The following is a 24,458-nucleotide window of genomic DNA, read 5'->3' as shown; positions in this document are numbered from 1 at the left end:
TCCGGTTGGACATAGCTGTGGCTACATGGTTAAGCTTAAGCTCCACTGCAAACTTACCTGGATCACGAAGTGCAAGGATTTGCACAAGCGAGGGGCGGTAATTCCTCGCAAGTGCCATCCTTTTCTGGAAGGGATGTACACACAGTACATTCCTTTTACTTTATTACATATATACATCATTGGATACAAGCTTAAGAATGTACTCTTGTATTACATTACATTACATTACATTACAGACAGCCATAGTTAAATATAGTTACTCCAATGTACTGTTGTTATAAGAGTTAAGTTAAGTCCAAACAGTAAGATTACAATATAACTTAACATTACTGTGCATGTGAAATACCCCCAAGTCAGGTATCACTCATTTATCCCCTATTACACCTCATTCCCTACATACATAAACTATTGATTATGATATAAATACATAAAACAATACATGATGTAATCTAATTCAAAGAGCACTGAATGGAATCATTGATTCCAATGATCAGCTGGTGTACACAGCTACTGATCTGTGATCCGTACTGATCATTACACTTCCCTGATCATTTGATCCTCATGAGGATCTGCTTCCCTTGAGCGCTTCCAGTTCCCCCCTGGTCCTGAAGCACCTCCAAGCACCTCCATTCCCCCCCCCTGCTCTTTTCCCCCTCTATATAAACACGCCCCCCAGGACTGTTTATCCCCTAGAATATTATTACAGCAGAGTTTAACCCATACCATAGTTAAACAGTGCTTTCATTCTCACCCATCTTTCACTTCATGAATAACATCAACTCTTGATTACCCTTACCTTTTGTAAGTAAAACCACAAACCCAAGTTGAGTTATTCCTTGGATGCCTATTAACACCTTGTGTTGATCTGGATGCGCCTTCATTGAGCAAGCCTCTCAGTCAAGATTAATGATAGAGTGAAACCTTTTACAGGTCTTACCAAGAACCCATTGGCTCATCCTTGGCACTTTACACTATCATCTTGCTAGTAACAACCCTCTCAGGCACGGTTAGTTACCTACAGGCTGGCACATATTTTGTGGGCGAGTGGTTGCTGCAGAAGGTGCCACTTTCAAATGGCGGCACATTGGATGGTGGTGGTGTTGTTGATAGACTGAGGCAACATCACTAAAGATGTCACTTCGCACCCGGGTACCCGCCTCAAATTTCCAGGATTTCAGACACCCGCACCCACACCCGGCACCCGTGGGCGGGTACCCGGGTGCAAAAGGCGGGTACCTGCTAAAAATATTGGGTATTTTGGTTGTTTTTGAAAAAAAAGAAAATTCCCAGTTGGTATCGGGACTTGGAGGTAACAGTTCAAATAAAAGTAAATCAAAATAAAGCTAAATCTACTACAAGACTGCCTTTATTTCTTTCCATCTTGACCTTTGTTTTTCGTTTTCACCTCATTCTTCTGATTCATCTTAAATTTATGTAACATTCCACTCTCAATCTTACCATTTTTTGCATAATAGGCCACTGCCATCCCACAAGTGATTGATGATGCACTGAGCTGGTGCCATCTCACCAAAACATAATCACGTCCAAAATTGAATGATTGCTCCACATCTACCGTTGTGGCTGATTGATGAAGATTGTCAGAAGCCAAAAAAGTCACTCAAAGAGAAAATTATAAACCCACCTGGACAGCTTAATACATCAAGTGTCATTTCTAGCAGACTGCTGTGAGTATTCCCCGCGTGACTTTGTCTAATCCACCATTGAAGGAAGTTTATGTACAGGCTGTCCGGCATCTGTCAGAGTCAATCCCCCCGCCAGCCATATGTTGAGCATATCGGTTGATGTCTGTCCTGAGCGTGCTAGGGAAGCATTAATTAAACTGGCAATTATACCCATTTGAGGCTATCCTGAAAAATGTTAGTAAGGCCATTGAAGCAAGAGAATAAAAGTGATTAAAGTGATGTGACTTGCCTTTGCATGGGTATTAGGCTCTTTGGCAGTGATTTCTGGAGATCAAGGCTTGTAGTGAGCTTCCCACATATCTTGTGTAAGCTTGATTGACTTGTAAATCCAATCAAAATCCCACTTTGCAAGCTTGAAATACTCATCCTTAAACAATGAATGAAGAACTATTCAATCACGAGTTAGTTTGTGTATATGTGAGAGAAGATAAAATAAAACAACACACCCATGGCAACTCGGTACAACGGGGAACAGTCGGTCAGCGTGTAATACTTGTTGGTCATTTGCAGGCCTGCACGGCAGGCATTCCTCAATGCGGGTGGGTACTCGTCTCGCTTGTCTGAAATGGCAGTGGATAGGTGTGTTGTGATGTTTTTGATAAAAATCACAATGTTTGCCAACAAAGCGCTGCCCCGATTTGAAACTTGAAGTGTTATTTCCTGGAATGGTTGAAGAATGTTGGCCACGTCACAAACAAGATCAAGATCAGTCTGGTTGATTTGATATCTGCAAGGGAGACCGTAGTGCTTGTCTTTCTGCCACTCAAGACTTGAAGAGAGTGAAAGTCAGTGTATTTTCCAAAGAAAGGAAGAGAAATAATATTACTCACATGGCTCCTGAACAGTGTAAAACACTTGTGAGTTGAGCAAAGGTGGAATTCCACCTGGTCCTCACATCCCGTTCAACGTTATGGGGTTTGAACACGTCATGATCTTTTCAGAGCTCCACAAAGAGCGCTTTTGAATTCGGAGACTTGTTCAGCTTGCGTGAAATGGCTCAAAACTGTTTTTTTATTGTATTTCACCGTCAAAAACAATCACTGAATAGAATAAGACATTTGCATACCTTAGCAAGTGTTTTTTTGCAAGATGCAGTGGTATATTGGTCCATTTCATCCTTGTCGCTCATCCCATAAATATTGCCGGTCTCCAGTTCAATGTCAGCATCACCTAGCAGCTCGGTCAGCAGTGAGTTGTTATTTTCATATTTGTCTCCTGAATCATCCACTTCGGTGGCCCTAAAAATGATCAGAAAGAATAAATAGCTGAAGATGAATTCTAAAAGCAAGATACAAGGTACCATGTACATACCAAGAAATCTGTTCTTCTGTACTAGAGTCCAAGGCGGCTACGCCGCTGCAAGTTCAGGGTATTTGTCTGACCCCTTGCCATCCCCATCAACCAGCTATATGTCCTAGCATGGCCCCTCATGCACCCCCAAAGGGGCTTGCCTCAAGTGTATTCCTTGGTAGCCTTTACCAAAAGTGATGGTGACAGTAAGACACAATAAATTTTAATGCGCGCGGTCCATGCAATGAATCATGACAGGAAAACGACCAGAAATAAAATAGAGAGAGAAAAAAGATGTGGGGAATGTGCGGTGTCAGGCACTTGATCACCGAAAAAAAAGAGGAATGAGCATAACAAAGCGGCAGTAAATGTAATCAGATCAAAGAGAGAATTAAGGGTGCTTTTTTGGGAGGTGGGAAGGTCGGAGGGGGGGGATCGGCGCCAAAAGAGGACACAAAATAGTACATAAAGCACAGAAGCGCTCACACCACACCACAGAAACAACAACACGAACAAAAATAATGACAGATTATAGGGCGGAGAGAGAGACACATTTTGCGCAGAGGATGCTCAGGCTTGGAAGGGCCGTCTCGGGTGAGGTCATGACGCGGACGACGCTGCAGGTGCGGGCATCAAGCCCGGCGGCGATGACGCAGAGGACGATATCCTTGCTGGTGAAGATCCCAGCGATCCGCCTGCCGTCGTTCTCCATCACACAGACGGCGGTGGTGTGGTGTTCGCGCATGAGGATGGCGGCCTCCTTGACGCTTGTCTTCACGCCCACCGTTGCCGCGCTCGTCCGGGCATCAAGGATCAAGCCCAGATTGGGGAAGGAAATCTTGTTCCGGAGCGCCTCGACGTACACCATCAGCGGGTTCACTGCCCCCGGCGTCGCCCCGCGCGTCCCGTTGCCAAACTCCGACTGGACCCCCTCAATCGGATTGTACAGCTTTTGCAAGGAGCAGCAGGCCCGTTCGAGCTTCTCGAGCGACTCGTGGAATACTTTGGTGATATCCAACAGTCCGATCACGTCTCCTTCATCGTTACAGACCGGCTGGATGACCGAAACACGTTAGTTTTTTCTTGTCTTTCTCTCTTCCTGGTGAGAGATGGGGTGGAATACCAAGTGCCTGAATCCTCTGGTGACCATTGTTGTGAGTGCTTTGGTGGCCGAGGTGGTGTCGATGGTGACCATCGGGTTGCGGGTCATGATCGCCGAGACGGGGGTCGTGTGGGGATCCATTCCATCTCCGATCACCTGCGAGACAAATAGATAGGAGAGAAAGCTCAGTTTGGCGGGCTGGATTGGATCGGAATGGGAAGATTGACCCTGAATGCCAGGTCCTTGGCGGTAAAGATCCCGCGTAGATGCTCGTCCTCGTCGACTACCAGGACGCAATCGGTCCGTTTAGCCACACAGAGCTGAGATGCATCTGCGACTGTGATTGGGTGCAGAATGTAGGGGTTAGCTAGGCCACCAGACAGAGACTGAGCGAGTCGGGGTTTTCCAACCTGTGATGTTGTCGGGCACTGTGAGGGCTGGTAGCGGTCGTAATGCTGATACTGTGCCGGCCTGTCATTTTGGAGCCCTTAGAACGGCTGTGCTTTGAGGGTAACAGCGGCAGCGGCAGAAGATGCTCGGTGGTACAGTGAGGGGGAGGATATGGGATGCTCGGGAGCGTACGGTCAGCTGGACCCAGACACAGAGAGAGAAAAGGGCCAAGGCTGTCAGTGTCAGGCACGCGCGCGGAGGAGGAGACTCAGAGGAGAGGCAACGTACCAGAATCGGCAGATCGCCTTGCCAACGTTGTGGCTGAATTTTCAGCCTGATCTGAGACAGCATACCTGCAAGTAGAACCCACTACACAAAATACATGTGGTCTGGTTGTAAGACTGTTTGCCGTCGTTCGCGGGCCCACCAATAAGAGTCTTCCTGGTATCGATAGCGACATGACGCAGGTGTGGTGCTGGTGTCATAGGGACATGGTGGTGGCGCCATTGTCAAGGCCAAGTGCTGCTGACACGGGTTGAGGCTGGTCAAGGTGGAAGATTAAGCCTATGTAGATTGGGCTAGCCAATGGTAGATCTTGGGTGATGAATATAAAAGGTGTGCTCTTGTGTTCGGATAATCCCCAGGGCTTCCTCTGCCGCTGTACTTCCAGCGTGCGGTTCGTCCTCACCCCCTCCGCTGTTGCACTTGCGCAGTTTGAGGGGCTACACTCGTTGACCCCCCTTTGCATAATGCCTTCAATGCGGCGCGCTGGGGGTCATCCTCTCACCATTTTTTAACCCTGCTAGACAGGGATGGATGGTGGGCCACGGTGCATCAGCTTGCTGATGTTAGGTGGCTGGGTGCAGATTGTTGCTCTGTTTTTGGTTGTTGTGATATTGTGGTTTTTTTGTTCATTTTGGCATTTGTAAAGGGAAAACCCTTCATCTTTTTTTCCTGGAGGTTGTAAAGGGGAAACCCTTGATTTTTTTTTTGTGATTTTTGAAGATTTGTAGGGGAAACCCTTGAAATTTTGTTTCGTGATTCAGAGGCTTTAATAAACTTGGATTTATTAGGGGGGTTCACAATTGAAATTTGTAAAACTTTAGGACCCATTTTAACCTGTTTATGAACATATTTTTAAAAAGTTGATAAATTGCACTGATTGATCAGTCTCATCTTTTTCTGGACACCATGCCAAAATTTTAAAATTATGTTCATAAAGGCCTTAAATTGACCTCCAAAGTTTTTTAAAATTCAATTGTGAACCCCCCCTATTTCGTTGCCTTCATTGCTGGAGTCCTTGTGGTCACTCGAGGAGTTTTCTGTCGCCAATTTATTTTTCTTCTTGTAGCTTCCAAACGGTTTCAAGATTACCTGCACGATCAAGTTCAATATATGTGCAAAACATCAAATCCAATGCGCCTTGCCTTTCATCCGAGGCCACTTGAATTTTTTGATTTTGTCAATCATTGTTTGATTGTTTGAGGCATTATCTGTCACAATCCCACAGATCTGTGCAGCAAACAAAAAAAGAAGAAGACAGGATAAGTCAAAAAGAATTCTGGGAAGAGTAACTTTGGTCGCTTGCCTTGTCCTATACGCCACATTTTTCAACAATGAGGCGGACTGTATCAGCCAGGTATGTGCCACTATGGCTTTGTTCAAATCTAACATAGTCAAGGGGCATCTACTCCAATTCAAACCCCCCGGTACCAACGCTATCACCTGCAATCAAGCGGTATATGACAACCCCTAAGATATTGTATCCATTTGGCGACTGCCAAGTGTCAACACCTAAGTACATTGCACCTTTGTGCTTCTATTTGATTCATTTCAACAGAGAAGAAAATCAAAAAATGAAAACAGATTACCATTCAGAGAAAGAACTAACCTCAAGTGACTTGATCAAACCCTCCTGCACCGAGGTATACAGCATCACAATATTGTTTGATGTTTGCCTGCGTGTGGGTAAATTTTTCAGAACTACTGGGTGCATGATTGCTTGATGAGCGTCTTCACCAAGAGCCGAGAATGGGCAAGCTCCTGCTGCACATCAAACTGCACAGAGCTTAGGGACCTATGGGATCTATGTTCAGTTGTAGTCTATTTGGAAAAGGAGGGACAAAAATTTTACTCACCTCACACACATCAATGTCACCAGTACCCGATACTCCCAAGGCGGCTAGTTTTTGGGTCTTTTCTGAGTACATTTGTTTCTTGAGGCAGCTAGATACATGTTTGGAGAGGTTAGAAGTCGAGGAATCATAGATGGGTCAATTGATTTTGATGCCGCACCTGGAAAAACATTTGGTGAATATTGGTAAGTACTAAGCATATACACCAGGGGGGAAATGGTGGCACTCCCCAGAGAGTGCCAGATGGCAATTTCTTTCAGGAACACTGCCAGATATGAGTTGTGGGTCAGTTTGAAATCAGTTGTGTGCTAGCTTGATGTTATGTTCAACTGATATCAATCTCTGCTGTAGTCATGCTTGTATAATATGGTGAGTTAACATCACAGCATGAGGCTGTGGAAATTGAGATACTTCCAGGCACGCTTTCTTCTGTAACCATCAAACATGCCATCTGTTGAAGCAGTGTAATTCATGCTTAGTCATAGATATTGCACAAAGTACTCCTTGGCAAGTACTCGGCACCTGTAGGGGAGTACTTTCAGGCTGGCAAAAATTACCCATCTAGAGGTGCCAGGTGCAGGTGCAGGCTCCAGGATCTTGGGCTGAACAACAGGCAAGTATTTGGTACAAGTACTTTCCATACACCCGTGACACAAGGCGCCTGTGACGGTAGGTATACTGGGAGCGTGGTAATCTCTTTGGTGGTGATCCTGGGGTTATCTGGGGTGTGGTTCTGGTGTGCTGAAGTCTGTAGATCCGCCTCAGGCAAGGGGGATACTGACTACGAAAATTTTCACAGTTTGCTTATGTAATTTACATATGTACATGTGGTTTGGCGTGCCTGGTAGCGCTGACACGTCACAACTGCGCATGCGCGCTACAACTCAATAACTCAGGGAAGGAGTATAGTTACAAAGAATTGGTAAGTTGTAACTAGGGTTAAAATTGCATGAGGAAACAGAATATGAAGTCAAAACAAGGTTATCTCTTAAGATGAACAAGATATGAAGTAATTCATATGTAAAAAGTAGAAAAAGGCAGACTTTAGGTCAGCTGAGTTGACTCTAAGGCTGACACAGTCCAAGTCAACAAATGCCTGCACTTTATACGGCATCTCCTTGATGTAGGTGAGTCCAATGTCCCGTGTCCCTATTAGATAGTGATCAAAGACCTGGATTGCTGCGTGATAGTGCTTGATTCCTGGCGCTTTGTTGAGTTTTCTGTTAGTCTGCTACCATGATGTATCACCAAAGTATGCAGGGCTGTTGGATTGACCCATGACCCCCCTACCCCACCTACTCTTTTTCACATTTGGCTTTAGAATTGTGGTAAAATTTTATTCACATCACCTTTTTTTTCTTGTTCAGTGTTCCATGACCGCCTGCTTCTCCTCTACAAGCATGCCAAAAATTGAGTGTCCCGCTTAATTTAACGTTGGAATTTTTCCTTGTTTTCCATGGGTGATACATCTGCAGGCTGCTTACATGACGTAAAGCCACCAGTCAGAGTACCAAGAGTGGTGCCATCAAACCTGAGCACTTTGAAAGTCTTATTATGAGAGTAAAAAATGGTGAGAAGGTCCAAAAGCAATGCTACATATCTTACAAGATGCAAGAGAAGGAAGAGGTCATTTGGCTCAGCGGAACTATCATGCTATTCCTCACGACTGAGGATCAGGTACAAGCAATAGAATGGAAAACAGCAAAAAAACAAAAAAGAGTAGGGCAAGCACTGGCACAAGTGTATCAGTCCCTACTTCGGACGGTCCCTGCGGGACGGCGTCCCCTCTCCACAAAGAGAGGGTCTTCAAGTTAGGTTTGAAACCCCCTATTATGCACCTGCGGTTTCTGGCCTTGGTTGTGGGTCAACCCGATGCCAGGCGCGTCGGAGAGATGCGGCGTAGTCCGAACCCACAAGGAGCGCAGTCCTCAAAAAAGTTGAAGACGAAAACCTAAATGCATATTCCCGACCTACACTCGATCGCAGGAAAATCGGAAACGAAGACGCAAAACAGGCTGGAGTAAAGAAGGCGAGTACATACCAACAAAGTTATATATCCGATATTCCCGCGATCTGGAAGGCTACACATCACAGATTCCTCTGAGCTGACTAGATGATATCATAAATATCTCCCAACTTCTGATATAGACTCGCCAAACGAAGATGATGGATGCCCTCTCGAACGATGGAGTACCCCCACCTTCCGGCACTCAAGCTCTACCCAAGAAGAAAAAGATCTTGCCTACTGTCGGCCCGATAGGATGGTCGGATAATTTCAAGAAACCGAAGAAGAGCTCAAGGATCTCTTTACCGGAGCTTCCTCCGTCCTCAGCTGAAAATCTTACGCCCTCGACACCAGCTCAACAGCCACCCAAGAAAAAAAGGCAGGTCATAGTACCGCAACTTCCTCCATCTCCAGCTGCAAACCCTACGCCCTCGGCACCTTCTCAACAACCACCCAAGAAAAAGAAACGCAAGATATCCAACCAACCCCCTCTTACCTCCGCACCAGATCCCTCACTTGAAGCGACTCCCGGCGTGATACTTACCCCAACGCAGCCGCATGAAATAAAAAACACATCTTCTAATCTCCGAAATCCGGAACCGACACATCTCAACAAAAAGAAAAAGGCTACAAGGGTTTCCTTACCTGTACTGCCTCCTTCCTCAGCTGTCAACCCGATGCCCTCTACACCTTCTGAGCAACCACCGAAGAAGAAGAAACAGAAGTTCAGCAATGACTCTCTCAACTCCGTATCAAAACCATTACTCCAAAAGACTCCCGGCTTAATACCTACCCCAACCCAGCCTCATCAAACCCAAAACGTATGTACTAATCTCGAAAAACCGAACCCACAACCCATTCTTCAGCCTCAATTGTTATCTCCCTCGCTTGATCAATCTGCTACAATCAATGCCGACTCTCAAGGATCTACGGATACGTCTCAGCTAAAACCGAACCAACCAGTTTGGCCCTCATTAGATTCGTTCTCTAACTTAACCCCTCAAGAAATCCTCGCAAGGTTTGCGACCACCGCTCCAACAACCCCATCTGTCAAAAAGAGGAAGAAGAGCCAAGCGATTTCCGGGCAACCGGTTGCAGCTCCAAATCAATCATCGTCTGCTTCTGTCGTAAGAAAAAATCGCCTGAAAGCCAGCACAGGTGAACCCGATCAGAATGAGAAAATGCCGGAAGCCACCCCAGTCACTCCACCAAGCCTATCAAATTTGTCGAAATCAGTCTATACCGAACCGCAAAAACCAGATGAACAGGCTGAAAGAAGTTCAACTTCCACATCAATCCCCTTGACCGCACCAAACCTATTACAGGCCACAAATTCACAGACTCAGGCGCCCGTCAGATCTGAAAATTCACAACCTCATCAGACGGCTTTCTCACAAGCAACTGGAGCAGTTACCGATCAAGACCGAAGTAGTAACCCTAAGTTCGATGGTCAAATTGTGATTGGAGCTGCCGAGCCACATTCTCTCAATGTCCCAGAACAGACTTGTGTTCCTGCGACGAAAAAAGAACGGGTGAAAGCTAAGGCCAAACAGAAGAAACTCGCCAAAAAAGAAAGCTTACGCAGTGGATCGGTTTCAACCACACAAACCACACAAGAAGCCAAATGCTTCTCCAGTGTGTCAACCTCACCCCGTCCCATGCAAAGGGATTTTCATGTAGGCCCAGTTCGTTCACCCGGCTTTTCTTCCCAATCAATTATTGACATTGGGTTTTTCTATCAGGTACCATCCCGACAATCGACTCCTATATCGATGGTGAAAGTTCCAAAGCACTTCGGTAGATGGGAGCTCTCGATGCCGTCGGATAGGGATGTCCCAATGACCTTGCTAGCCCGGATGCATCAGTTCCTGGATGAGGCTGTGTGTGCTGGATTTGCCAAACCGATATTTCGTGACCCTACTCTGACCAACACTGAACCTGCACCCATGAGCAAGGTCACTGCCTCCAACGAGTTTGTCTCAGACATCAACCGATCAAAACAGCTGGATAAACTGTCAACAGATGAAAACCCCACTCACGTTGTCGACGAAAGCAACTGCGCAGCACCCAAACCAAGGAATCTGTTCCCTGCTAAAACGTCCCACCTCGCGATTGAAGCTCCGGCCACGATCCCTGACAACCAAAGAAAACGAACTTTCAGTGTTTGCTCATCTTCTCTAAGTGAGGACATTAACAACACGGTGATGATGACTCTGGGTCTGGAGGAAAGTTACGAAACTGATCAAGAAAACGATTCCATCAATAACCAAGCCCCCAAAGGCCTCGCCGTCGATTCCAATCCAAAAATTATCGAGCCTCCCCCCTCTCAATTAGAGGAGAATGCTGTCACAGAAGCCGTATCTGGAGTCCATGCCGCCTCATCGGGGACTGACCTGAGTTCATCTCATTTGTCAAAACCCGGAGTGCGTCTGTGAATGAAAATAACTGGTCTTTCACAAATTAATACGAGCCTTTTTTTTCCGTAGCATCAGCCAAATTCCGACAACAAGGGCGTGACGTCAGATAATGGCCTAGGCAATAATTCGCCGGCTAAGGAACCACCAGTTACATCGGCTGATTCGAGTGAGGCTAATTCGAGTGAGGCTTCTTCTCCTTCGGGAGCCTCGGAAATCGTGACCGAAGATACGACAATCCAGCCTCCGGATAGGGCTCCGTCAGATAAGTTGGAATCAACAATATCCACTCTGTCCCTCCCTCAACCAGAACCCAACGCATCTGCTTCACCAATTTCTAACAAAACCCATACGAAAAGTGTGAGCCTCACGACAAACTCCGCCCTATCATCATTTATTTTCCAATCCCGCGCAGTTATTGTCGTTTTGGTATCATTACACTAACAAACATTTGTATCTGCATTTCTTACATGTTAGGTTTCTGAATCTGATTCCTCCTCTGAGGATGAATCAGACTCGTCGCCGGAAGATGGAGCACCACCTTCCGCACAGCGCCCACCACCACGGAAATCGGCAAGTGTAGAGAGCTCGAGCTCGGACGACGAAGCGTCATCGACCACCAGCTCTCATCACGCCTCGCCTGCCAATCCACCCTCTCAGCCTTCCTCAGTTGCCATCGGCTACGCTGGGAGGACTGGGCTCTACAAAAAAGGGCCAATGGCGGGTAGAAGAAAAACATTGGATACCTTCCGGCCGCTAGATTTCACTTTGAACACTCCTCAGTCAATTGGTCTTCCTCCTCTATCAACAGACCCAAAGAATCGTGCTGGCCATTCGGATAAGGAGTCAAGTAGCACTAGTGACGACGACGATTCGGACAGTGATTCGAGCGACACTTCTCCTATGAAAAAACCCGACAAACTGCCGCTTGGCTTGCCTGCCCACAAGCTTGCAGGAAGCACCGCTTCTGCGAAACCTAACAAGTCCACACCTTCTACCGCTAAGAATAGCTCGACTGACCCGAATAAAAAGTCGAATAAAAGTCGAAAATCGCTTGTCAAGTTTTGGGCCACGGAAGAAGCTAAAATCATCAAATCTAAAAAAAAAGCTTAAATTTGCATTCCATTCGCCACTCTTTTCTTTACAAACTGTAATACTTGTCCCCATTCTCAGCTTAACCATCTCTGTTGATTCAACCACTATTCCTTTTAGGTTTGGCTGAGTATTTTCTTGGCTAATACCCCAACATATCATATCCAATCGCACAAGTAAAAATCAATCGTTCTGTTTCATTTTTGTTGGCCAAAAGCATACACGTGATTATGTACCATGCATCTACGGATAAATGCCGTCGACACTTCTTGCTACAACTAAACCATTAGGAAGGCATCTATGTACACTGCTCTATACCCATTATTCTTCTCAGTTATGTGCCGAGGAATCAGTGACAGTCAGGACTCAGGTGATCCCATTACTCCAATCGATCAGGGGCATCTGGTCTCAGGATCCTTCTGCCTTTTTGCCCCTGATCTATTCATGCATCTTGTCCAAAAAATTAGCATTCAAATGAAAGCGTAAAATTGACAAAGCTTTTAAGTGATAATTTTGCATGTAGCATTCCAGAAATATTGCTCTGCTTTGAGTATTTGGGTGGTACATTTTTTTTCAGCTTGGAAGTTTATGACATTATGGTGTTATGATTTTATGCAAGTCAACTTTGAATACCAAAGGGAGCCAAATATCAATTGATGGGGGCACACACAAGTGACTTGTTTCTTGTGAGGAGAGCTCAGAATTATTGATGATTTTCTGGTATTTCAAAAGCATACTAAATAGATAACTACAGATCTGGGACAGGTGTTGCAGTCAAGAACTACACCCCCAATGCAAAAACTCAAAGGATCTCCAAATTGACTCCAGAGATCCTTTAAAGTTCCCGCCTGCATGCAAGGAGGGGACATTGTGGTTGGGTCAAACCGGCTTTACGAGGGACCCCAAAGTGGTATCCCAGAGTCCTTTGAATCCATTTTGGAGTCTCCAAAGTGGATATCCCCTTTGAGTTGTTCCCAAAGTGTACTTCAGAGAACATCCCACATATAATTGGATTCTCTCCAGAAGAAACTCAAATAACATTCAAAGTCATTAGACTTTGAATGTTACACCACGGGCACAATTCATTGATGAGACAAATTTTTCCCACTTGTTTGCCTTTGGAAGGGCCGCCTGCAGAAGCTCCCATTGAATATTGGCACTCATCTGATTGTGACTCTGAGGCACGTTGGGCCCACCAGATTGTTAGTTCAACGGTTGGACCGCGGTTTGGCATTGGTTGGTTGGGGCACCTGTGTGCCCTAAAGGAAACAGACCCTTTGGCCCCAGGGCAGGGTGACTCAGTCTCAACAGCAGGTGGTATGCACAGGGCATGACCAAATATGCCGGCACCATGCACAAGCTGTTAATGGACCTCTGGAATTGGAATTCATATGGGTCTCCAGGAAGGTCCTGGGTTTGATTCCTGCTTTCAGAGTCTTTATTAGGACACAGAAAATTGTCTCTGTGTTGAAACCTTGTCTGCACAACATATTATTTCCAGCTGTTGTTGGAGCGGTCAGACCTCTGCAAGCTCAACAGGTTGTGAATGTGCAACATAAACAATGCAGCCCTGTGTTATGAGCCGCACCTGCACGCCATAGCCTGCTCCGGGGACATGTCACCTATTGTACATACATGTCACAGCTCCCTACCATAAGGGGAGCAGGGGGGGAGACCATCTAGCAATCTACTAAATAGCTAGACATCCCAGAAGAACCAGACAGCCTCCAGCACCCACCCCCCCCCCCCCACATACGGATCCTTAAATATTGCTAGATCTTCATACGGGGGACAAGGCCGAATCCAGAAAGAATCAAACCAAAGAGAAAGGGGTTTAATTAATTGACTCCCATAAATTCAAGTTCCAACTCCCAAATGTTGCGGACGTCCGGGAGACCGCCGCAAGACGTCCCCTGCGGGTCAACCAGACCTCAATTTGACCCGGCCGACTTTTGGGAGTCGGAACTCAAATTCCTCGTGAAAGTTTGGGAGTCGGAAATTTAATTCCAAAATATTCCCATCAAATCAAATAAATTCAATAAATCCTCAATGGGGCATCCAAATGCCCCCAAAATTTTACAGCCATCTGGGGAAACACCTTTGAGCATATTGTGAGCTTCACGGCGGGATTACACATCAGCAACACCTCATATGAGTGTGGGGTGGATTTCGCGGATTTCCTACTAAGGCAAACCACCAAATCCTGAGCTATGGAAGCCTGCAGATTTTTTCTGCCACATAAATACACTCTCTAGAGCATATTTTAAGCTTCACGGCATTAGCACACCTCAGGGAGAGCCTGTGTAGCCGGGGGGGGATTTGGCGGATTTCCTACTACCGCAATGCGCCATATCCTGAGATATGGTGATCCAAATGCCCCCAGAATATTTCTGACACATAAATACACTCTCTAGAACATATTTTGAGATTTACGGGTGTATTACACATCAGGGAAATCCTGTGTAGCCGGGGGCGGATTAGGCGGATTTCCTACTAAGGCAATTGTCGTAGTTTTCTTCCTCTGCGCTGTCCTACGCCGTTAGGAATTTTTTTGCGGTCTGTGTCGGTAATTGTAGATAAGAGGGCAGGTAATCCTTTGAGAGCCCTCCGAATTTTTTCATCTCTTCTTGATCAACAGCTGCGCTACGCGCTTTTTTCTGTATCTCCAAAAATAGATGGCAAGATGTCAGAAGTACACAGATTATTTTGGATATTCAGAATTCTCCTGCTCCCAGCAATCCAAAGCGCATCTTTGCATTCTTGGAACTGGGATTATGTGGCTTTAAGTCCATGAAGCAGGTGAATTTGAAAGCTCAAAACAGCTGCGCTGAAAAAGCGCCCAAATGACACTGCTTCATAGTTTCAAAGGAGTACCACTTCAATAAAGAAAATTGAAAAAAGTGTTTTTGATTCATGGATGTGGGAGGATCCAGAATATCCAATAATATTTCTGTACTTATGACATCTTGCCATCTATTTTTGGAGATACAGAAAAAAGCGCGTAGCGCAGCTGTTACACCCTTGTAAGTAGTAGGAAATTCACCAAATCCGCCCCCCCCCCGCAAAACAGGGTCTCCCTGAGGTGTGCTAATGCCGTGAGGCTCACCAAATTCTCTAGAGAGTGTATTTATGTGGCAGAAAAATTTTGGGGGCATTCGGATCACCGTATCTCAGGATATGGCGCATTGCGGTAGTAGGAAATCCGCCAAATCCGCCCCCGGCTACACAGTCTCTCCCTGAGGTGTGCTAATGCCGTGAAGCTTAACATATGCTCTAGAGAGTGCATTTATGTGACAGAAAAAATCTGCAGGCTTCTGGAGCACCATAGCTCAGGATTTGGTGGTTTGCCTTAGTAGGAAATCTGCGAAATCCACCCCACACTCATATGAGGTGTTGCTGATGTGTAATCCCGCCGTGAAGCTCACAATATGCTCAAAGGTGTTTCCCCAGATGGCTGTAAAATTTTGGGGGCATTTGGATGCCCCATTGAAGATTTATTGAATTTATTTGATTTGATGGGAATATTTTGGAATTAAATTTCCAACTCCCAAACTTTCGGGAGGAATTCAAGTTCCAACTCCCAAAAGTCGGCCGGGTCAAATTGAGGTCTGGTTGACCCGCAGGGGACGTCTTGCGGCGGTCTCCCGGACGTCCGCGACATTTGGGAGTCGATTAATTAACCCCCAAGAGAAAGAACCAAACCAGAAACCCAAAAACCTACCAGAACAAGACCAGAACTGCAGAAGCCTCCCATCAACACCAAATGGCCAACAAGGCAGCAGTGTTACACACCCAAGTGGAGGAGCTTGCGGCCACCATCCAAGAAGAACAAGGCGTTTGTCAACGGGCCAAGGCCGTACTTGCAGCAGCCCAAGTGGGCATGTTTGCCCCTGCCGTTGTGCCCATTGTCCTTGGACAACCACCAAATGTGCCCCAAACGCCAGAGGATGCCTCCACAAATGGAACCAAAGTAGGCCTCCCGGATAAATACAATGGTACAAGCACCACCCCAAAAAGGATGGCAATGTACACACATTGCCATGATCAATACATTGCTATTACATAGGTCTTACCACCAAGTATAACCTTGTGATACAATCATGTAACTGAGATTTAAAATTGTTTTTACTGGGTTAACTGAGTCCCATCCCTCCCCACTCATATTGCACATACATCCTGGAAGTGATTTTGGACGATCATCCAAAATCACTACTGAGCACCCTGGCTCTACACTGGAATTATCCAAGTAAGAGAAGCTTTAGAGCATGGCCATAAGCACAAATTGCCTTCCTTTTGGGGGTGGTGCCGGGTGTTTGAGGAAAGTAAGAGGGTTGTTTCAGGAAAGTAAGAGGTGTCTTTGAGGGAAGTAAGATACATGCAAGAGTTGTGTTAGAGCAATGTTAGAGCATGGCAATGTGCACTCATTGCCACCCTTTTTGGGGTGGTGAAGGGGACCCAAAGCCAAGGTCTACGTGAGCCAGATTGGACTCTATGTACTTTCCAACCCACAAATGTTCCCTGAAAATTGCAGCAAGGTGATTTTTTTGATCTCATACCTGACTGGTCAAGCTAGCGAGTGGGCCCAACCCTATACAACGAAACTCTTTTCAGGCCAACCGGTCTCCTATCTTGAATTCGCCACAGCTTTTCAAATGATGTACTATGACACCAAGCGGAGATCCCGAGCCGAGAAGGCGCTTTGACAACTGAAAAAGACAAGAAGACAAAGTCTGTGGCGCACTACACCTTTCAGTTAAATCAACACGTGTCCAAAACGGGTTGGGAGACGACAACCCTCATGAGCCAATACCAACAAGGTCTCAAGAAAGACATTTGATTGGCACTGGTCCTTGCAAGAGTTCACTTCACAGCGCTTTTGGACCTCAGTAACTTAGCCCTGAAAATCAACAACGAGATCAACAGAGCGGATTCGTTCGCGGCAGACCCCGCCCGCCCCCCCCCCCCCTGAACGAACATAACACCATGGACATTTTGGCAATGAGGGGGACACTCTTGAGCTCATACAAAGTAAGCATGATGAAAGCCGGACTCTGTTTCTATTGCGGCAAGAAGGGTCACATTGTGAGGGGATGCCCAAAGAAGGGGAAGGGCAACTAGGGCAAAGTAGACGTGTGGATTGCCAGACTCGAAGACCAGGTGCAACGGTTGACCATTGTGGAACTTCTATGCAAGGCGTGATCTGAGCTTGGAAGGGAAGAATAGCAAAACTAAGTGAGTTTAAACTATAAGGTGCTTGAAGGGCTGCCTTCCTTAAATAAACTCTGGGAGAATTTACTGTGGTGCAATCTACTGAAGTATTCTATTATTTAGCTATTTCAGAACCTAAGAACCAGGTTTTGTGCGCATAAAAAAGAGATTTTATAAATGACGTGATTGGGTTTGTAATCAAGGGCACGTTATATTTATTGACAGATGTACTTCACGCACTGTGAAAAACTCGTTGCGCACTGCAGGGGGCGTCCACTCGACGTCCCGGCCACAGTGCGCGGAAGCTCAAAACGCTTCGCGCACTGCAGAAAATAAACCATGAAATTCTCATTTTTTTTTCTGCCAGCCGGCAGAGGGGATCTTTCTTGCCCCTCCTCCATTTTCTTGGGGTATTTGGACCCCCCAGCATGACATAAAAAAAGGATGATAAAAAAATACAAAAAATAAGCGGAGCACCTCCCCGGGGCGCACCCCCCGGGGATTTTTAACCTGCTAAAAAGCCATGGATCGGGTACCCAGCCCCTTGAAAACAGAGTTCGAGGGGCAGAAGTATGTACATACCCTATGACTTCGCCGTGCGGATGGCCGGCACAGGCTGGTCCCGGAGCGGAGTACATGCACACTCCCCCGATGACCGGCCAGCACGCACGTGGAGTGCAAATCACCGGTCATCGAGGGGATTACGCACTCCTCTCGATAACCGGAACGGTCCCGCTTATCGAGAGGAGTAAACACATCTCTCAATGACCGGAACGGTCCCAGTTATCGAGAGGATTAAATACACCACTCGATGACCAGAACAAACCTGGGAATCGAGAAAATAATCATCTTGATGACCGAGTCTGCTGCGGTCACCGAGTAGAGAAACACTCCCTCAATTACCGGAGCGAACTGTTCAAGGAGAGGATTGATGAACGGTTTGCTCCGGTCATCGAGAGGAGCACTTAATCCCCTCAATGAATGGAACGGACCCGGCCATCGAGAGGAGGAACACTCTTGATGACCGGGTCTGTTTCAGTCGTTGAGAGGAGCAGTGTTTACTCCTCTCGATGACCGTGACTGGGTCTGTTCCAGTCGTCGAGAGGAGCAGTGTTTACTCCTCTCGATGACCGGAACAGTCCCGGTCATTGAGAGGAGTAAACACTCCCCTTGACGACTGGAACAGACCCGGTCATCGAGAGTGTTCCTCCTCTCGATGTCCGGGTCCGTTCCGTTCATCGAGGGGATCAATTGCTCTCAATGACCGGGACTGTTCCGGTCATCGAGCGGAATGCTTAGTCTCTTGATGACCGGGACTGTTCCGGTCATCGAGAGGTGTGTTTACTCCTCTCAATAAGCGGGACCGTTCCGGTCATCGAGAGGAGTATGTAATCCCCTTGATGACCGGTGATTTGCACTCCACGTGCGTGCTGGCCGGTCATCGGGGGAGTGTGCATGTACTCCGCTCCGGGACCAGCCTGTGCCGGCCATCCGCACGGCGAAGTCATGGGGTATGTACTTCTGCCCCTCGAACTCTGTTTTCGAGGGGCTGGGTACCCGATCCATGGCTTTTTAGCAGGTTAAAAATCCCCAGGGGGTGCGCCCCGGGGAGGCGCTCCGCTTATTTTTTTGTATTTTTTTATCATCCTTTTTTTATGTCATGCTGGGGGGTCCAAATACCCCAAGAAAATGGAGGAGGGGCAAGAAAGATCCCCTCTGCCGGCTGGCAGAAAAAAAAATGAGAATTTCATGGTTTATTTTCTGCAGTGCGCGAAGCGTTTGGAGCTTCCGCGCACTGTGGCCGGGACGTCGAGTGGACGCCCCCTGCAGTGCGCGACGAGTTTTTCACAGTGCACGAAGTACATCCGTTTATTGATTTCTAAATTTTTGATCCAATTCTTAACTATGATGATCTAACTATAATAATATGATGAATGTGGAAGTAATTTATTAACTATTAATATTTAGTGCAAGCATGGGGAAAAAGGAAACAGGAAGGGGCAAGGAAGGTCTCCTTTTATAGATGAAAACTCGCCTGAGATTGGTTTTGGTGATGTGCAATAATGTATGTAATGTGGAATATGATAACATGGTGTGAAAAAGAAATTAATGTAGTTTGAAAAGAAATTAAGGCCCCGTTTGGACGCCCCAATTTTGGTTATAAATCGCGCGACTTATAACCGGGGGTGCTCGGGGTATAACACCTCATTTATATGTGTTTGGGCCGGCCAGTTATATCGTAAAATTCATTACTCGGTATAACGGGAAATTTATTCCCCCAGCCATTCCGGAAATAGAGGTCCTGACCTCTATTTCCAGGTGATAAATGGCTGGCCCATGGCTACATAAATATGTACTGGCCAATCTAGGGAGTACTACACAACCTCCCGATGACCGGTCAACCGGTCATTGAAGAGCACGCATCAACTTCTGGATGGCCGGTTTGACAGGCCATACAGAGGACACCCTCTCGATGACCGTTCAACCAGTCATCGAGGAGGACTTCACCTCTCGATGACCCAACCAGTCATTGAAAGGGACTCTACACCCTCTCGACGACCGGACAAGTCATCGAGAGGGATTCTACACCCTCTCCATGACTGGTTGAAACCAGTCATCAAGAGGGACTCTACACCCTCTCGATGTCCGGTCAACCACTCATCGAGAGGGTGAGTCCCTCTGAATGATTCTACACCCTCTCGATGAGTGGTTGACCGGATATTGAGAGGGTGTAGAGTCCCTCTTGGTGACCGGTCAAGCAGTCATCGAGAGGGACCGATCAAGCAGTCATAGAGGGATTCTACACCCTCTCGATGACTGCTTGATTGGTAATTGAGAGGATGTAGAATCCCGCTTGATGACTGCGTGACTGCTTGACCGGTCACCGAGAGGGACTCTACACCCTCTTGATATCCGGTCAGCCACTCATGGAGAGGGTGTAGAATCCCTCTTGATCCGGTCATCGAGAGGGACTCACTGTCTCAATGAGTGGTTGACCGGACATCAAGAGGGTGTAGAGTCCCTCTCAATCCGGTCATTGAGAGGGACTCACCCTCTCAATGAGTGGTTGACCGGTCACCAAGAGGGACTCTACACCCTCTCAATATCCGGTCAACCACTCATCGAGAGGGTGTAGAATCATTCAGAGGGACTCACCCTCTCGATGAGTGGTTGACCGGACATCGAGAGGGTGTAGAGTCCCTCCCAATGACTGGTTTCAACCAGTCATGGAGAGGGTGTAGAGTCCCTCTTGATGACTGGTTTCAACCAGTCATGGAGAGGGTGTAGAATCCCTCTCAATGACTTGTCCGGTCGTCGAGAGGGTGTAGAGTCTCTCTCGATGACTGGTCGGGTCATCGAGATTCATGACGCGTTAAGATGCTATTGTTGTACGGATGTTTGATTGTTTTCGACCACTGACGGAGGCTGATCAGGATAATGATGAAAAGTGCCATCCTCTTTTGTCGGAGCTGGTACTGTTTTTTTTTTTTTGAAGCATGCTGGGAGGCGACATTGTGAGGGATGGTGATGAGTGTGTATGACACCGAGTGAATTTTGGTTTGCCAAACAGACTTGTAATCAAGGAGTACTATATGATTATTGAGTGGACGCGCCAAACAGACCTGTCATAAATGTGCTGGTTGCATAATTGATTTTATGACAATTGGCTTTTCACTTTTGTGTTATGTATATTATTATGTGATTTATAATATCACACCGGGCGTCCAAACGGGGCCTAATGTAATGTGAAATAAAATGACTACTTTGGGAAAGATAATCACGTCTAAGATGAGATTTACCAACATGTGAAATGTAAATCTTTGAGGGGAAATCTGTGTGAAAACAAAACAAGAAGTAGCTGTGCGCCTAGTATGAGCATGAATCTACGTGTGAAACTAATATTTTACCATGCTAAATTGTGGTGTAATTGAATTCTGCTGAGTGGACTATCACAGGTATTCTGGGTGATAAAAAGATGTGAAATCTGAGAGAAAAGATTTGATGTAAAGTATTTGTGCTTAACGTATTTAATATGTAGTTTATAATGTACTATAATATTGAAAACTATACTATTTTGATGCTGTTGATGGTTGATTGATCTCACCACACCGTGGGCAAGGCGACAAGCGGAGGAGTCAAAAAATGGTGGTGCTTGGGAGTGATGGTTGTGCCTCCCCCAAGCATTAGGGATACTGTAGCAGCAAAAGTTGGATCTTGTAACATCTTCAACTCCAATGCAATCAATCCCCGGCTGTTTGCCTGCCTTTCTTTCACTACATTACAGATTCCCCAAGCCACAACCATCCTCCATGCCACTTTCCTCATAGATTCTGGAGCCACGCACAACTACTCAGTGAGCAGTTTGTCAATCAGGTGGACCTGAGTCAAACCCCATCAATGACCAAAGGAACAATATCAGGCTTTGATGGCTCAAAAAGCCATTCATCCAGTGAGATCATCTTATTACTCAACTCCGACCCTGACCCATCCACATTCATTATCACAAGACTCAAGGGCTGGGGGTCTTCCTCTCACCACTTTTTAACCCTGCTAGACAGGGATGGGTGGTGGGCCACGGTGCATCAGCTTGCTGATGCTGGGTGGCAGGGTGTGGGCTTGGGTTGTTGTTAATGTTTAGTGGCCTGTTTCTTTTTTCTTAATTGCTTTTTTTTATTTTTGGTGCCCTCTGATTTTATCTGCCTGTTTTGGTGAAGGGGAAACCCTTGAGTTTTTTTTTTTTGTGTTTGGTCATTTTGTAGGGGGAACCCTTGAATTTTTTTTGTACAATTCTCAGACTTTAATATACTTGGATTTGGCTGATAAAAATGACAAAAAACTGTTTTAATAGGGTGAAAGTCTGAGTTAAGTCAAGGTTGGATTGCGGTGCCAATTCACTTTGGCCATATATCCTGTCCTCCTCACGAAAATGATCTAGTGAATTTTGTATTTTTTTGCTTTTCAAAATTCACATGTGCACATGCAAGTTAACCTTTTTGCACTTTGCTAATAGTCACCCTGATGTACGCGCGTACATTGAGGTGGAAATATTACAGGATGGGCCTTTCACAGCCACATGAAAAGTAAAAAAAAATTTTTGAGACACCAATTGTCCCCCTGATGTACGCGAGTACATGAGGGGGAAAAAATCACAGGCTGGGCCTTTCACATCTCCATGGAAAGGACACACTGGTCATGGAGCCAAGAAAGGACTATATTCTGGATGAGTTCTGGATGAATTATAGATGAGTTCTGGATGATTTTTTGGCAAGTTATGGTTTATTTCAGGATGATTTCCAACTGATTTCCACGCTGACTTCAAGTCTTGTTCATACCTATTCAATATTGCTTTACCAAAGGCCTCCAGCACAGTTATGGAAAAAAGTTACAGTAAGGCACTCCCTGGGGAGTGGGAACATATCTCCCCTGGTGCATCCATCAAAAATATCATGGTGCCAAAGATGCTTACAATATTGCTGGAGGCATATCTCATAATGGCGGACGCACTATTCAGAGTGCCGGACACACTTTTGATAGTGGCGGACGCACTTTTGACAGTGGCGGACACACTTTTGATAGTGACGGACACACTTTTGATAATGGTGGACGCACTTTTGATAGTGGCGGACGCAGCGTAGCGCGCACTCTTTTGCCCCCTGCGTGCTTAGCATTAGAGCAATTGCGCGTATCTGCGCTAACACTACACTAAAATCTAAAATGTATCTGTGCTAACGCTATGCTAAAAGCTAAAAAGCTTTGCACCCTGTGCGCTTAGCATCAGCGTAGATGTGCGCATAGCGTCAGCGCAGATGCGCACAATTGTGATAACGCTACACTAAAAAAGAGCGCATTTGCGCTGCGCTACACTACACTAAAAGCTATGGTTAGCGTAGCTGACCCACTTTTGGGCCTTTTCAAACTCATCTGGGGCCTTTGGGCCCCAGAAAAGCTTGCATTGGCCCTCTACGCGCCCCTTTGAGCCATTATTCGAATTTATTTGAATATTTGAGCTTAAATTTGCCCAGGCATCATTCGACTCGACTTGAATACAAATACAAATACTCAAATCAATTTGATTCAATGTGCTAGTCTTTGCTCTCCACCCCCAGTGGCCTGCTCCCAAGTTCCTCACCCAGAACTCACAAGTCACCCAACACTCATGCACACTCAAATCCTAAAAACCTTATAACAGAAATTCAACCCTTATAATAAAGGAATTCAGCCCTTATAAAAAAGTAATTAAAGCACTTACATGTTGCCAGTCAAACAGTTTTCATCTGGAACAGACCAGACCTATCACTTAATAAAACTTGCCCAGCAGAGCTTGGTGGGTCTTGTTGACTGATAACAGAAGGATAGAGCTTGCAACTCCATCATACCCTTCAAAATTCAGGAAAAGGATTTCATTAACACTTTTGAGTCTTACACCGGGGGCAGTACCCCAGACTAGTAGGGTTATCCCCCTCTCACCAGCGGAAAACAACGCGCTCAACAAACTTATCCAAGAGGGCCTTGATAACAGTACGATCAGGAGGAAAACTTCCCCATGGGCGACCCCTGTGCTGTTTACAGGAAAGAAGGACGGTAATCTCCAACTGTGCTTCAACTACTGCTGTGGAACTACTCTGAGGGAAGAATAGAGCTTGAGAGGGATAGGTGCTTTAATTGGCTGCCTCTCTGGGACTAGAATGAGTAAGGACAAGAACAAGAGTATGGACTCTTGAAGAAAAATGTGGCTTGGAGATTTCTAGAGGTATGTGTCAATGATACTAATTTCTGCTCAATCTAATAAGATTTCAGGGATATCAAGTTTGTGCAATCTGATTTATTGGCATAAACAAGGCTAATGAAGGGTGACCATTGATCTGAATTTCTGGGACAAGATCTGATGGGGAACAAAAGATAGGGCCAAAGAGGGCAGACTATATACAAAATATTTTGGGGCTGAGTTGTGCTTGGAAGAAAAGATGAAACAGTGAAAAATATCAATCAAGGGGCTGAGGCTGAAAATGCCATGGGGATGGAAAGTTCTGGAAAGAGGCTGGAATGTGGAGAGATAATGAAACATCAGAAGAAAGAGATTACATATCATATGAGAGGCTGAAAAGGGAAGGGCTGATT

At 46.0% G+C, this 24,458-nt stretch overlaps 2 protein-coding genes across 2 annotated transcripts; one reads left to right on the top strand and one right to left on the bottom strand.

Moving 5' to 3' along the window:
• Window positions 1-3,522: 3,522 nt before the first annotated feature.
• PtA15_12A567 (uncharacterized protein) lies at window positions 3,523-4,970 on the bottom strand (the record flags this gene model as incomplete). The annotated part of the gene is made up of 6 exons (XM_053162189.1): window positions 3,523-4,047; window positions 4,117-4,251; window positions 4,323-4,432; window positions 4,483-4,683; window positions 4,774-4,806; window positions 4,868-4,970. The coding sequence occupies 6 exons, from the start codon at window positions 4,968-4,970 to the stop codon at window positions 3,523-3,525; spliced, it is 1,107 nt and encodes a 368-aa protein (XP_053026132.1).
• A 3,813-nt stretch (window positions 4,971-8,783) lies between these two features.
• Window positions 8,784-12,152, top strand: PtA15_12A566 (uncharacterized protein; the record flags this gene model as incomplete). The annotated part of the gene is made up of 4 exons (XM_053162188.1): window positions 8,784-10,301; window positions 10,368-11,048; window positions 11,112-11,399; window positions 11,517-12,152. 4 exons carry the CDS (start codon window positions 8,784-8,786, stop codon window positions 12,150-12,152), a joined length of 3,123 nt encoding a protein of 1,040 aa, XP_053026131.1.
• Window positions 12,153-24,458: the final 12,306 nt, after the last annotated feature.

This window comes from Puccinia triticina, chromosome 12A (genome assembly GCF_026914185.1).
Source record: "Puccinia triticina chromosome 12A, complete sequence".
NCBI classification, from domain to species: domain Eukaryota; kingdom Fungi; phylum Basidiomycota; class Pucciniomycetes; order Pucciniales; family Pucciniaceae; genus Puccinia; species Puccinia triticina.
This window is presented reverse-complemented; position numbering and strand designations above follow the sequence as displayed.